The sequence below is a fragment of the Hipposideros armiger genome, unplaced genomic scaffold (genome assembly GCF_001890085.2).
Source record: "Hipposideros armiger isolate ML-2016 unplaced genomic scaffold, ASM189008v1 scaffold_55, whole genome shotgun sequence".
Classification (NCBI taxonomy): domain Eukaryota; kingdom Metazoa; phylum Chordata; class Mammalia; order Chiroptera; family Hipposideridae; genus Hipposideros; species Hipposideros armiger.
Genome location: NW_017731405.1, coordinates 1674212 through 1690979, shown reverse-complemented (window position 1 = coordinate 1690979; position 16768 = coordinate 1674212). Strand labels below are relative to the sequence as shown.

At 36.9% G+C, this 16768-nt stretch overlaps 1 protein-coding gene across 1 annotated transcript in view; it reads right to left on the bottom strand.

Moving 5' to 3' along the window:
* The window catches only part of AP3B1 (adaptor related protein complex 3 subunit beta 1), a 277199-nt gene extending 271632 nt beyond the window's left edge, over positions 1-5567 (bottom strand). Inside the window, exon 1 of the mRNA XM_019641001.1 lies at positions 5293-5567. Coding sequence (XP_019496546.1) covers positions 5293-5420 — 128 coding nt within the window. The 5' untranslated portion in view covers positions 5421-5567. The remainder of the gene's footprint in view (positions 1-5292) is intronic.
* Between the last annotated feature and the right edge of the window lie 11201 nt (positions 5568-16768).

Genomic DNA, 16768 nt, shown 5'->3' with positions numbered 1-16768 from the left:
AGGGCAGTGTCATTGGCCCTCATATGTGGGATCCGAACCGGGGCCCTCTGGCGTCCCAAGCCAGTTCTTAACCAACGCGCCACTCGGCCGGCCCCCAAGCCAGTTCTTAACCATCGCACCACTCGGCGGGCCCTAGAAGCTCATATTAAGTGAGACTCAATGACTCTTCGAGGTATAATGAAAATAATGTGTTGCTTTAATAAAGTACGATACCTGGGACTAATTTATCTTTATTTTTAACAAAATTAACTCAAGAACATCCCTATTAAAAAGTTATTCTCATTCAGCTGCACTTCTGTATCCTTGAAAAAGTGGGATGGAGCTATAGTTAGATCTGTTGTAATTGTATACAAACCACAGACCCATGCAATCTTCCTAGTGGACTCCACTGAGAAACACTGATAGTAAAGGTTAAGGGTTATAGGTAGTGTAATTTTCATGGCTGATGTAAATTTGACAATAACAAAATTTAAGTTAAAACAAACTGGCTTTATGAATGTAATACCAATATACTAATGTAGTTTGATTATATAATAATTACATGATATAGTATGACTACAGGAAAGCATGCAGCCCTTTGTTTTGGTCTAAATAGGCTCTGTGAATCTAAACAAATGAAAAGTCCACCCCAATTTCATCAGGGACTAAAAATGCTACATTTCACTGTGTCATGTAGTCCTGCACTGCTAAGTCACTGGTTGCTAAGCTCACCTTTTAATTATTAAACCGAAGGCCTCTTTTCAGCCTTTATTCTTATTTTTCCTCACTACGCGACTCCTAATATAGTTGACTGTTTTCTCTTACTAACTTTCCTCTTAGCTTCCTTTTTTTTTTCAAGCTTCCTCTGGTTTCCTACCCCTGTGAGCACTCTCTCTCCCTAGTTCTTTTTCTATTCACACCTAAAATTCTGCTGTTGCCTAGGGACTTGTGTAAACAGCCTTCTCCTCTAACAAGGAAAGTTCTCCCAGGATGATTTCATCCATTCCTGTGCTTTGATTACTACCCACAATTCCACATGTTGATGCCCTAATCTGTATCTCAGCTGAACGTGCCTTTTCTTTTGCAGCTCTCCTGGTTTCTACACGCTTTGTCTGAAGAACTCCCCCTTTCCTCCACCTGGTAAAAACCTTCTCAGGCTTTAAAACCTAAGCTGTCACCACCTCAGTGAAACTTTCACCAACTTTTCCAAATAGTGTTAGTTAATTTGCTAGTTTAGAAATCACTTTTAACTACACCATCTTATCAGAACCTCACAAAATAGGCAAGTATTATCATACCCTTTCTAGAAATGAAGACAGTGAAGCTTGAAAAGATCAAATAACTTGAATATGGAAACATTACTACAAGTAGAAACCATTATTAACTTATATCCAGGTCTTCTCACTCTAATACACTGAGATGCTCTTAAAAGAAATCAGGAGATTTAGTAGTAGTATTAAGAAAAATGAATTAGTCCTGACTGTTTCTTTCTAGAAATTAATTCTTAATTATTTAATCCAGAAATAAAATTAAATATTTTTTTTAAATTATACTCACAGCCAGTTGGTAAAGACAAAAAAAAACCAAAAAGAACTTGTTTAAGACAAAGGAAAATAATGTAGAAAAAAACTAAAAGCAATAAAAATTTACAACAGTCTCAAAAAATAAGGAATACGGGCTGGCCGGGTGGCGTGTTGGTTAAGAGCTGCTTGGGACACCAGAGGGTCCCGGTTCGGATCCCACATATGAAGGACAGTGACGCTGCCTCTACAGCTAAGATGCTGAACAACAGCTCAACCTGGAGCTGGGCTGCCGTGAGTCACCGGCGACAGCGTAGGCTGCAGCCCCTGCTGCAGTGGGCTGCCATGGGCTACCGTGTGTAGCCAGCAGCCAGCATGAGCGGCAAGCAGCCGCTGTGAGCGGCCGTCCAGAAGCCGACGACTGATCTGCGTCGGCCGGGAAGAGCGCAATGATGGTGCCAGCTTGGGCCAGTGAAGCAACGTCCTCCACAACTAGACTGAAGAACAAAAAGGACGATGGCTTGTCTGTTCTCCTTCCCCGGATTCCCCAGCGCTGTTCCCATACCCCAATTCCCCAATAAAAAATCTTTAAATAAAATAAAATAAAATAAGGAATACAAAAAATTAATTCTTTACATTTTAAATGAAGAAACTGAAAATCGTGAAGCCAACAATCTAATACACAGGCTGATTAACCAATAAATGAAATATAGGATCTTCCCTAAAATTAGGGAGTAAAACTCCCTAATTTTGGTTTTGTTTAAAGGGGAGTGGGAATAAATAAGACTGATAAGTAAGATTAAATTCAGAAAACAAAATCATCAATAATCCTGTGAGTAGGAAGTGATTAGGCATCCTTGAGAGGGTTAGGGAAGGATCAAAGGTCACAGGGCTCCAGGACAAGAGGCCAAAGAGTGGAATAGGAGTCGGAGTTGGAATATCAACATTCTGCAGCCACTGTGGCAAAGACTGGTTCAGGAGATTCATCAATGCTTGCTAAATATAGGGGGTGGTGATTTAATGAGGAGCAAGATATCTGCATGGTCTCAAAGTGTCCCCCCATAGATAGGTTATAGGTAAAAAAGAAATAATGGACAACCAGACAATTATCATGAAGATGGACATCCTATGCCTCTGGATACAATAGTCTGAGAAGGCCACATCACCTGTGGTAATACTCTGGCCAGGGATACATAATGTGAATCTAAACGTGAGGAAACACCAGTAAATCCAAATTGATTAATACGCTACGAAATAATTGGCTCACATTCTTCAAATGTGTCAAGGTAGTAAAAGACAAAGGCTAAGGAACTATTCCAGATTAAATAGATTAGACAACTAAATGAAATACATGATCCTGGACTGAATCCTGTACTAGAGGGAAAAAACTGCTAAAATAAAAAATTACTGGAACAAGAGACAACACTGGATCATACTAATTATATTGCAGATTATACTGATGTTAAATTTCTTGAATATAACTACTATGGTTGTGTAAGACGATCTTTGTTCTTAAAAAATACACACTAAGGTATTAAGAGTAAAGGGACATGATATATACAACCTCTTCTCCAATGGTTCAGAAAAAATAAAAATATGAATGTGTGTATGTGTCCATGTGTGTAGGGAGACAGACGCAAAAACAAAGCAATGTAGTAAACATTTTTTAAATTGGTGAGTACATAAAGGGTAGTTGTGCGTATACTTGCAATTTTGTAACTTGAAACTATTTCAAAGTAAACCGTCAAAAATAAGAGCAGAGGAACAAGGTAAGCTTTAAGTTTTTTACATAAATTTTGTCATTTGTTTTTGTTTTTTTTAAATGCAAGAAATATCACCATTTTATAAATGAGAGAATATAGGATCAAGAAAGAATAAGTGACTACTTCCAGAACAGGGGTCTCATTCTGTACAACCCCATTCATTAGGTTGCAGTTCAATGGCCAAAATGTTTCTAATTCCTGGAAGCTTCAAGGCCATAATAGTGTTTACAGCTACTATTCAAAGTTTTAAACTTTTAATGAGTTGTATGCATTCTCTAATAAAAGCACCATAAATTTCATCAGGTAGAAAGTAGCACATCCAAGCGCTAGAGAATAGGCTCTAAGATAAGCATGTCTAGGTTCAAATTCAGATAGCATAGTGTTCTGGCTTTGTGACTGTGAGCAAGTTCACCATTTGTGCTCCAATTTCCTAACCTGCAAAGTGGGATCAGAGAAGTACAACATCTGGTAACAAGCCATATGGTTGTTAGGGGGACTGAGCACAAATGCACAAGCACTCAATGTTGGCTATTTTTATTTTAAATACAACCTGCTCAGTCACCTCAACAGCTCGCTGCTCATAGTCAAAGCCATACATTTTTTTCCAAATCAGACCCAAATCTGACAAAACAGGAAATCAGGGGCTCTGAGAGAAAAATACCTTAGATGTTCACAAACCATAAAAATAAATTAATTGTAAGCAAATCACATGCAAAACAGACTGATGCAGATATACAGGTTAATTCAACAGTTGAAACATTTTGCCAATAGAGCTGTAGAGCTGCAAACAAGCCCCTTGTTAGAACAATCCATCATTTAATGCACAGAATGAAAAATGAAATGTTATTTTACTTTTACACTTCTCTAACCTGAGAATAAGGAAAAACACTGTATTCCACAATACGTATATAAGATTTCAAAAGCTTAATAGTCAAAATTTAATCCAAACTTCAACTACTAGCACTTTCCAGACTGCCCAATCTTGTTAGTAAAATGTATATTAAAATTTAATTATACCCTTCTGACAACTGCAAAGCAACAAGCACAAGTGCATTACCTTAATTTAGCATGAATGTGTTGAGAACCCATTATGTGACCATATTGTTTAGTGCTGAGATTAAAAATAAGAAAAATGTAAAAATAATTACAATAAAATATAAATCTTATCAGGATTCTGTAAGTTTAACGCTCCCCCCCCAAAAAAAAACCAATTTGGGGTGTTTTCATTACATTTTTTTGGTGATACTTAAAATATTCTTACCAAATTTTTAAAAACTAAGAGCACCCTGTTTGGTGTTTGTTTTAAAAATTCACATTAATTTATAAAATTTTAGGATTTGCAAATAGTAACGCTAAATATTCTCTACTCATACGCTTATTATTTAATTTGGAACCCGGTTGTTTTTGGTTTTTTTGGGGGGGGTTCTTTTTGTTTTTCGGGTTTTTCTCTTTTTTTTTTTCTTTTTTTTTTTTTGGTCTGTAGTGCAAAGGATATTGTCCAAGAACACTAATAAATTAGTGTAAACTAATGTGTCCATTCATAAAGTGCCTGAACACCTCCTTTCTCCTACACTCCAGGGTCACAGAATGGTTTCCCATAAGCAACACTCACACTCCAACCCTCCCATTCAACTCCCCAAACACTCTTTCACCCAATTGCGAATTTCTCCATGTTTGATCCAGCAAACATTAAATTAGCTAGAAGTGTTGGTTCAAAATTCAGATTCCTATTCCCCAAACCAACTCAATCAGAGTCGCTGGGGATGAGACGTAAGCTCTCCAAATGGTTCTTGCACTAAAGTTTGAAGCCACTAGAGACCCTTACACACGCTCACCCCAAATCCCCATCAACTCTCACCACTCTCAAATGACCAAACCCCACCCACCTGCGGGCAACGTTACCACCCAGCAGCCTCGGAGAAGTCTCAGGACGATCCCACCCCCCTTCCGGGAGCCCGAGCCTGGTGCCCGCCACTCCAGGGTCCCCAGCTCCTCAATCCCGTCCCCGCATCCCAAACCCTCCTCCTCACTTCTTCAAATCGCTGCTAAAGAGGCCGAATGCGCCGGAGGGGGAAATGGTTGAGGTCGCCTCCTGACCCAGCTCCGTCGCCTCCCCTCCCCCGGACTGCTCATTGTAAGCGAAGCTGTTGCTGGACATTGTTGCAGTGCTGGCGGGTCTTGGGTTGGTCCTGCCGGAGGTCCTCTACAAACAGCTCCAGTTCGAAAGACACGGAACAAAACTAGTTCTCGTACGGAGGGGCGCGCGCAGGCGCTTCCGGACTCGTCACGGCTCCTTAAGCCGACCTGGCGGTCCACCCCCTGCGCATGCCCAGTGTGCAAGCTGGCCGGAGCCCACCGCCGGCCATTCCAGCGCCGGCCTGGATTTACCTTCTCCAGGTTTTTGAGGTAGCTGAAAGGCTTGGATCTAATTCTGTGCCTTGGGGAGGCCCTGCGCGTGCCGAAAACTGGACTTTTGGCTTTTAAAGTTTCATAGAAGAGAGGTACCCATTGCACCCATTTTGATGCCTTAAGAAGGTTCCCCCAAGCCCCGACGCCTCTTTGCTTGACTCCTGCTGTAAATCAGTAGCTTTCAGATTTCTTCTGAAACGCCATTTAACACACCAGATCAACTTTCCTAAGCATATCAGGATCGCTTTTCGTTTTTAGACTGGTTTCTGCTCTTTTCCTTCCAGCCAGTGTTGCTTTCCTTTCACATTCATTCCAGGCAATCCTAATCCCATACCTCCACTTTAATGAAACCTTTCCGCTGCGTTTTACTGATATTCAAGTCTGAATTTTTTTAATACAAAAAAAGAAAGCTATTGACTTTTTAAATAAAATACTAAATATAAAATGCAAACATTAAAATTACCCAATAGTTTTTTATATAATAAAGGAATTTTTCAACATTAAGAAACTTATACTTAATATAACTATATAATATATATTAATAAATATTGGAAATTAATAACACTTCATCAGCTTCTGATTTAAAGAAATACTTAGTAACCTAGAAATAGAAATATTCTTACCATTCTTATGCATATATAAAGATATATATACACATACATACATATGAAATGTTAAAATTCCTCCACAAAATATACTATGTAAAGCATCTTTTTTTTTTTTTTTTTTTTTTTTTTTTTTTTTTTTAGCTGAGCCATCCTGCTACCTGTTGGCAGCTCAGTGGCAGCTCAGCTCAGGCTGGGAATCGAACTGCTAGTTGCTCAGAGCTCACACTCTTGAGCCAGGTCTTAACCAACTCAGCTGGCCCTTAAAGATTCATATTTAGTAATAAAACATTAAAGGCATTCCAATTGAAATGCCCATTAACACCATTATCATTTAACACTGTTCTATAGATTCTAGCTAATACAATAGGACAAGAAAAATAAGTAGTGAAAAAGAAGAGAAAGATTATAATATTTATAGATGATATGATTGTCTTGCTGGACAATCTAAGAGAAAATTATTAGACTTTAAATTGATTAAGCAGAGTTGCCAGAGGCAAAAAAAAAAAAATAGCACTCTGACACACCAATGATATCTAATTAGAAAATGTAATTTTAAAAAGATCCTATTCCACAGTAGAACAAATAAGCCTTAGGAAATAAGCCTTAAGAACTGTATAAGACCTAAGTGAAGAAAAACTGTGACGTTTTATAGTTTAAATATGGAGGGTGATATGTGAAATATGAAAAGATAGTCTGTTACTGGATAGAAATATTCAAGTGAATCTATATATTTAATGCCGTTTCAGTCAAAATTCAACTTTTTTTCCACTGACAAATTTAATCTAAAGTTCACCTGAAAGAATAAATGCAGCTGAAAGCAAAAAATTTTAAAAAAGAAATGTATAGCATGATGAAGAAATTACCCTACCACTCATTTAAAAGTACTATAAAGTTATTGTTATTTAAAAGTTTAGTATTTTATCAAGAGTAAATAGATTGGTAGAACAGAATAGAAACACACTCAACTATATGCAGGTATGTCATTTCAGATCATTTAGGAAATAATGTATTATTCAATAAACTGTACTAGAGCAATTAATTAGTTAACTATGTGACAAAAAAATAAAGTTAGATGTCTGTATTAGTTTCCAATGACTGCCGTAACAAATTACCGCAAATTTTGGTGGCTTCAAAAAGGATAAATTTATTCTCCCATATTTCCGGAGTCCAGAAGTTCAAAAGTAAGGTGCACAATCTAAGGTATAGGCAGGGCCATTTTTTCCAGAGGCTCTAGTGGAGAAGCCCTTTCTTGCTTTTTCTAGCTTCCAAAGCTACATTCCTTGTATTCCTTGCATTCCTTGGCTGCGGCCCCTTCTTCCACCTTCCAAGGCTAACAGAATAGCATCTCTAAATCTCTCTCTGCTGTCTTCACATTGCCTTCTCCAGTCTGTGTCAAATCTCCCTCTGCCTCCCTTTTATAAGGACACTTGTGAATACATTTAAGGCCCACCCAGATAATCCAGGATAATCTCTCCATTTCAAAGTCCTCAATTTAATCACATCTGCAAAGTCACTTTTGCCATATAAGGTAATATTCACAGTTTCCAGGAATTAGGATTTAGCTATATATTGGGAGTCATCATTCAGCCTACCACAATCTCTAACTCACATAATATTTATAAGTAAATTCTAGATTGATTAAAAATAAACTACAAAAATTGAATGAATTTCAGGAAAATGTTTTTGGGATTGAGGGGTCTCATGGTTGAGAATTGGGACAAAATAGCCTCTCAGCATAAATCTAGGCTAGAAACAACAAACAAATATTTGTAAGACAAATTCCATAAAAATAGTTTTAGCAGCCATTACAATTAGAAAATAACTCTTATGTTTTTAATAGAATTTAAATTTTTCAGGGTTAGTGAAAATATGAGCTTCAAATTTCACAAGTATTTTCTAAGTGTTCATTTCAATTCATTATAAGAAATAAAGCTACTCCTATTTTTTTTAAAAATTGAATTATGAATAAAACACTATGCTCTCTAATGACTAAGATATTCCATTTATTAAGCTCTTAAAACATTTGAAGCTCCAAGTTAGGTAATTTATATGCACTTGTTATGGTGCTGGTTGATCTGGCCCTCGTTCACATCTCTTGACTTCATTGTGACCCACTCCACCTAGTTTACTGCCCTCCAGACAGCCTGGCCTTTCTGTTCCTTGATCCACCAATCTTGTTCTGACCTGAGAGACCTCGCTTGCTGAGCTTTCTTCCAGCAGCATTCTTCCAAGGGGTCTTCAAAAGGCTAGCTCCTTCAGCTTTATTCAGGCTTTATTCTACTCAGCTGTTAGCTCACATATAACCTATGCAGAGAAGTCTTCCTGGACCACTCATTCTGATATAGCACCCCTCCTGATCCCCACCCCCACTGGGTTACAGAATTGATTGGGACAGCTGACCTGGTTAGTTACTATATGTCACTCTCTAATACATATCCCTCTGGAATACTTGCATTACATTGAGGAGGAGAAATTTTCCAGATAGAGTACAAAGTTTCTTCTGCCAAATGAACACGAGTTATGCCTTCCTGTTTAAAGAACCCCAGTGATCAATCATTTTGGAACATGAAGAACTATTCTGAACTTGAATTTATGCAATCCTCCAATTTATCGAGGCTTTGGGGATTTTCATACTTCGGGTTTTCTAAAATGGTACATACCTGCAAACATATGACTTGAAATGCCATGACCTCATTATTATATCTTATAATGTAATTGATCTGGAACAATGCAATGTCATTGATCCTATATTAGATAATCACTAATGTTTATTTGAAATGAGTTATGCGTAAAGAGAGGCTATATTACTAAATATCACAAAGGGAACATTTTAGGCCATTATGATTCTCTTATTTAAGAATTTTAGATGGCCTTAATCTCAGAAGCAAAGGCTTAAGTTATACAAAATGATCATGTCATTATACTTTCCCTCATACTCCTAATACATTGAAAGAAGTTTATCATTCCTGGGTTTTGAAAGAAGTTTAAAAAGCTAGGGAATGGGCTCAGCAAAGTGAAGCACTGCTGAAGGAGAGGACTACTGGAAATCTCTTCCTTTATGTCGTCTCCAAGGCTCACTTATGAAGTCAGTGAATACAGCCTTCCCTTCCACTTGACTTTAGCAGCAAAAAGAACAATCATCCACACTCAGGTTTGAACCCTGACTCCATCACTAGCAAGATGTATGAACACAAGGCATGTTCTTAACCTTTCTGAGAGTCAAAGGTTCTAAAAACTATTAGTTCTCATCCTCATTTAAAAATAAAAGTCTTTTAGGGCCGGCCGAGTGGCGTGATGGTTAAGAACTGGCTTGGGACGCCAGAGGACCCTGGTTCGGATCCCACATATGAGGGCCAGTGACACTGCCCTCTACAGCTAAGATGCTGAACAACAGCTCAACCTGGAGCTGGGCTGCCGTGGGTCGCCAGCGACAGCGTAGGCTGCAGCCCCTGTGGCAGTGGGTTGCCATGAGCTACCGTGTGTAGCCAGCAGCCAGCGTGAGCGGCCAGCAGCTGCAGTGAGCGGCCGTCCAGAAGCCGGCGACTGATCTGCCTCACCCGGGAAGAGCACAATGATGGTGCCAACTTGGGCCAGTGAAGCAACGTCCTCCACAACTAGACTGAAGAACAAAACGACAGCAACTTGTCTGTTCCCCTTCCCCCAATTCCCCAGTTAAAAAAAAATCTTTCAAAAAAAAAGTCTTTTAGGGGCAGCCAGTTAGCTCAGTTGGTTAGAGCAAGATTGCCAGTTGATCCCCACATGGGCCAATAAGCTGCGCCCTCTACAACTAGATTGAAACAACTACTTGATTTGGAGCTGATGGGTCCTGGAAAAACACACTGTTCCCTAAAAAAAAAGAAAAAAAAAAAGAAAAGAAGAAAGAAAACTCTTATGAAAAGGGAAGAGGCAATAACACTTTCAGAATACTGTTTCATGTAGACGCAAACTTCTTAACTTCTATGTTAACGAAATCTCTGGACTTGCCCCTAAATGTTGAAATGATAGGATCCTCTCCCTTAGACATCTTCTAAAACTACTCTCTAAGTTTTGAAGCTCTGAAATATTTATGTGCAGAGAGGAATCTGAATATTTTATTAACACACTCAACAAATACCTGTGGAAATACCTGGTCCATGGCACATGCTGGAGATTGTGTAGGGAACATACTTGGGGAAAAGCCAGGCCTTATCCTCAAAGACATTATAATAACAGAAGAGGCAACCCTCTACTTGAATATGTACAATACTATGACACAGGCAGTAATGGTAAAAATATTTAACAGTAATATATTAAAAAATACTTGATTTTTTATTTTTATGAATTATATTAGATAATTCAAAAATCATTCACTCACATACCATCTCATTGTTATAGTTCAATTATCTTACTATGTTCCAGACACTTTTCTTAGTGCTTTGCATATATTAATTCAGTCAGTCCTGTGAAGTAGTTACCATTAGCATCCTTGTTTCGCAGGTGAAAAACTGAGGAACTGGGCTTGAGAAATTTGTCTAAGTTTACACAGCTGATCAATAGCAGGGCTGGTCTTTGAACCAGCCCTAGGGTCCATACTTTTAATTACTCTGCTAGACCACCTCTTCACATACTTAATAATATATCTTGGAGATTGTACCATATCAATACATATAAAACTTATTGGGGTTTTTTAAATGAATTATTTTAATGTTGCATAGCATTTTGTTTTATGGCTGTATCATAATTCATTAAACTAGCCCTCTAGTGATGAACTTTTGACTTTTGTCTAATCTTTAGCTGTTACAAATTATGCTGTCATAAGCAATTTAATGGTAATATATTTTATAGTATATTGTTACCTATGACTCTCTGCAAGGCAAGTTTATGACTATTAAAGGACCCTAAAGTGCCATGCCCCCATTACTGCTTCACTTCTATAGATACAAAGGATATTTACTAAGAGCAATGAGAGGAGAAAAATTATGAACAAAGTGATAAAAGAGATCACATAGAAAACAATAACATTTGAACTAGATCTTAAAATATGAAAAAGTTCATTTATGCAGGTAAATGAGGTACATATAGACTTTATAGTAATGAAACAATCAGAGGCATTTTCACAGATATTAAGATAGTAGAGTAATTCTGTATCTTATGTGAATGTAAAAGTGTGAAGGCTTAACATTGAACAATATAGTTTTTGAGGGTAATAGTTAAAAGAAATAAAAAAGCAGGTCCTGCAATGGTCAGAAATAAATCTTTGTGATACCATAAAAAATTTCCTAAACCACTGACATAGCACACTAATGCATTTTAAATGTGCCCATGCAGCTGGAGCAGATACTGCCACAACAGTTGGTATAATCACAGATGGACTGATTATAATGGAAGTAAAAAAGCAAAAGGGGATAAAGTAAAACCAAATGGCCTTAAATTAGGTGTTAAATCACTCAGTTTTAAATCTTGTAGTTCAGAATTCAAACCAAGGGCCCATGTTTGAGGAAACTAAAGGAAAATTTACTAGAAGTCATTCAAAAGGCACTGAAAAAGAACTCTGCATTCATAATGGAAAAATATTTCAAATCACTATGAAGTTCAATGTTAGCAGAACAGTTAAGGAAATCATGGCACTACAACTTAAGGACATATGAGCTACTAGGTAGTATTAACATAAGTACTATTTTCTTAATCAGGACTCCTTTTGTTGCAAGTGAAAGAATCCCTGTCAAACCAACTTAGCAAAAAAATAAATGAAACAAGAAAGGGTGTGGGGGAAGCAATTTATTGACAAGGGTTGCACTGCCCTCAGAGATGAATGGATCTAGGGACTCAGTTGATACTCAGGATTTTCTCTCCCATCTCTCAGCTCTGCTTTCTGTCTATGTTGGCTTCACTCTCTTTAACTGCAGGCAAGTCATGGACATAGCTGCAAAGAGATTTACCTTGACAGCATCACAGTTTAACAACCCACGTAAAGTAGAACCTTTTTTCTAGCAAATTCCCAGGGACGGGCTCTGATTGGCCCAACTTGGGCTATGTGCCTATCACTGAAACTAATCCTGGTGGCTGTGTAGATGCATTATTATTACTGCTCATTTGTCTTCACCTGTGACTGAAGGAAGTACCCTAGAATCAAATGATTGAAGTGAGAAAGGCACCATTCCACAATGGACAAAGGGGTGCTGTTACAGGAAGGGGGAGCAGGGATGCTAGGTAGACAAAAACAACAAATGTCTGTGTCACATAGCAACAGTGAAAATACTTGTTGCAAAATGTTAAGTAAAAATAGTAAAATGAAAATTGTATCTATGCTATGATTACAACTACATAAAATTTTCAATTCATATTGACCTGGAAGTTAATCAATAAAATATGGCCTGCTGGGGTGGAACCTGGTAAAATAAATAAATAAATAAAATAAAAATAAAAATAAATAAAATATGAGCCATTGCCAAAATAAGAAGCATTTGGCAGTAGTTCTCAAGCAGGGACAATTTTACCCCCCCACCCCCGGGGGATATTTGGCAATGTCTAAAGGCATTTTTGGTTGTCACAAATGGAGGAGTGCTACTGGGATCAAGTGGGTAGAATCCAGTGATGCTGCTAAGTATCCTACAATGCACAGGACAGCCTCAACCCCCGATAAAGAATTACCTAGCAAAATGTCAATAATGTTACTATTGAGAAACCCTGGCAGAATTGTAACAGAAGTGATTTGTTTTTCTTTAAAAAAAAATCTGTTGTTGGTTGCTCAAGAGAAGGAAGGGGGGAAAAAAGGTAGGAAAGGAAGAAATGGAAAAGAAAGGAAATAAAAGGGATAGATGGTGATTGCAGAGATGATAATGAAAGAATCAGGGACACAAGGATATTGGAAATCAAAGCACCTTAATTCTAGTTCCATCTCTACAATTAATTGGCAGTGTGACCTTGGCAAATCACAGGCTCTTTGAGACCCAGCTCCCTCACTGGTAATATAAGGAACTGAGCTAGTTAACTTGTCTCCGAGGTTCTTCCAGCTCAAAAATTCTTTAACACTATCTTAGGTAGTTAAGCAGACTCAGGAAAAAAGTAATCAAGTTTTAATGATCTGCATGCTCATGGCTAGTTTTCAATCCTGGCCTTCCTTGCTGTTATGGTCACATTATAGGATTTCTCCTTTTTATTAACATTTTTGGTATAAAATCAGTTACATTGCCAACCTAAGGAACTTAGGTCAAATAGTTAGGCCTTCTTTCAAACATTGGCAAGAGAAAAAGGTAACACACAGCCCATTTATCAGCGATCTTTTTTCAAATTTTTAATTTTTTTATTAAGAAAGAACACACAAGCTTGGAATCTGAAAAATTCTGTTATGAGTCTTAAAAAGCAGGAGAATTACTTTAGAATAAAAGAGATTAAAGAAACATAAAAACCAAGTGCATATGCAAAACTTAATTGGATCCTGGATTTAAAAATAAAAAAAGCAACCTAAGAGATATCTTTAGTGCACTTAGGGAAATGTAAATATGGAGTGTATTTTAGATGATATTATCAAATTACTATTACCTTTTAGGTGTTATAGTGATATTGTGGTTATCTATAGTGATAACCACAAAAAATAAGGATAAAGTCCTTATTTTTAGGAGATGAATGCTGAAACATTTATGGGTTAACTGCTATGATAGCTGCAACTTACTTTCAAGTGGATCAGGGGGAAAAAAGTCTCCTTAAAAGTGTGTATAAATATCTACGTCAAGATATATCGATAGATAGATACATAGATAGATATAGATACAGATAAATATGTCAAGAGAGAAAAATGTGGCAAAAAGTTAATATTTGGTAAATCTAGATAAAGAGCATACATGCATTCGTTGTTTTGGTTTTTCAACTTTTCTATAGGTTTGAAATTTTATTATGAAAATAAAAAGAAAAAGCACATATATTTAAAATGTCAGCGTTGTAAAAGCTCTTAAAGTTCTAACCAACTTCTTCAATGTCCCTAATGGAGAATAGACTGCAGTGTAAATTAGAAAACCCCAAATGACCTGTTTCACCCACATAAACTGCTGATCTGTGTGATTGCACATTATAAGAGTCATCCACTAAGACCATTGATAAAGGAAATGGGTTATTAACTTTCAATTAAATGTGATTATAAAGGAAATTTGATAATCATGTAAGGCCAGATTACCATGCAAACAAAATAAACCAGAAAGATACACACAGCATTTTTTCCAAAAATGCACTTGCCCAATTATCCCCATTGCTTATTTCCATATGCCCAATTTGGAAGGGGAAAAATTCTCTCCCCTCACCTTTCCCAAATTAAAGCATTGAAAATCAGTGTAAAATATCTCATGATGTTAAATACTTTCTTTATACTAACATGTGATGAGTACCATTATTTACTATATTAGAAAACTTGATCTTTTTGTATACATAATGTCTACATCACAGAAATGTTAAATGTTTTCACACATAAAACTGTGTTAGAAATACATCAGAGGCATAGAGTACATTACAATTTCAGCATGATTTGTTGGCCAGGTTGGCTATGAAGTGAGAAAGGTGAGAGACTCTCTATGGTCTACTGATGCAAATATGCCATGCTATTCAATGTACAGGATTTCTCTCAAGTCAAAGACATTGAAAGTCTATCCTTTAACATAGCAGCTGGAGCAATAATGTATTACAAGTGATAGTCACACTGCCAATTAGTTGCAGAGATGGGACTTGAACTGCTCTCCCAATTCACCCAAATAAAATGATCATAGAATTATTGCTTTATCCTCTAGGGATCAACGGATTTTATTCTTTCTACAGAAAGGTAACTAATGACATCTACACTGTCTTTCAAAACATATTTGTATATCATAGCAAAGGTAGGAGGTAGAACTTATTTTAAGATAACTTTAAGATGGGAGTCCAATATTACTCTCATGTGTCCCCACTGAATGATTCTAATTAATCAGAGGACTAAATAAATTATTTTGGACCAACTTTAACCAATCTAAATGCCTCCATTTAGATTATAAATTTCTCAAGGACAGTGACTGTATCATATACTTCTTGATGTCTCTTTACCTAGCACAGTGCCCTACAGATTCAGTATAGGCCATTGGTGTTTCTTGCAATGAAAATAAACTGATAAATCTATCAACCCAGTGGAATTTTTGAAAGATAATAAAGTTCTTTATAATGATTTGATATTGCCTGAGTAAGATTCTATTGTTTGAAGAGTTTAGTAAAGGTTATAAAATTTAATTAACTCAGAGAGAGTGAAGAATACTTGAGAAGATTTTATTTTCCCTTCATAATTGCAATCGATATGATAAAATTGTCCTCAAGCAGTCATTCCCGTCACATTAGCATATACAGTTAGTTTGAAGTCCCAAATGATATATTCTCTCGTGTTTCATGTTTCTTGAATGTTAAGGTTAATAGAAATGGACCGCATTCATTAGAATAAATTGTACTAAAAATATAATCTGACCCAATTAGTAAAACAAGCTCTTGTCTGGCATAAGTGGTAATTCCAGTTGTAGGCAGCAGAGGTAGTTGTTTTCACAGAAAACATGAGATACTAATTGCTCACATTTGAGTTTCTCTCCTATGAATTATTGCTCTTAAGTATTATAATTCCTTATCTTTCATCTTTTGCCCCCTTTTTAGCAAGTATGTTTTACTATACACGTCAACATTCTGAGTAATTTTTTGTTTACTCAGCTTTTAATTCTCTAATTGGGTCCTTAATCATTACGACAAGCATAAATATCTCAGGTTGGACACTATTATAATTATACTACATATACTACATATTATAAAATGTCTTGCTGCACCTGCAAGAAGATTTTAAATTAAATTTTACAAATATTTATTAAGTAGTCATGATATAAAAGTACTGTGAAAGGCAACATGGGAAAAATAAAGATGAACACATGCCTACCTAGCACAAGAGGTTAAAAGCAAGAGTCTGGGGATAATGAACCTAAGACACTCACCTCTGAAAACTATTTCATTCCAAATCCTCTCATATGACTATTTTAGGGCCATGTGTCCTGAGATAAGACTCTAGTGTCAATGTTCAAAAGGACAAGACCGAATCCATGTTGACCTGTTTGGTCCCTTCGTTCTCCCCCACTAATATTTCCACTAGAGCAATTAACTCTGTTTACTGCATAATCAGTGGGACTCCAGGTGAGTTACTTAACTACTGTCACCTTCAATATCTCCTATAGTAAAATGAAGATAATCATATGAATTTGAGAGGACAATAGTGGTGGCTAACTGAGATACAGACTGTAGAAGTATCTCTACAGCACCTGCCACCATTGGTGCTCAATAAATATCAGGATTTTTTTTTTCACTTTCTCGGTGTCTCCCAGTAGAACATCTACCCACTTAGAATATCAAGACATTCTATACAACAATGGAGTATGACAAGATAAATGATAATATTAGGCTGTTGCCACTGATAATTCTAGCCGTTACGGTTAAGACACTGACATCAAAGATTCTATGCTGGATAATT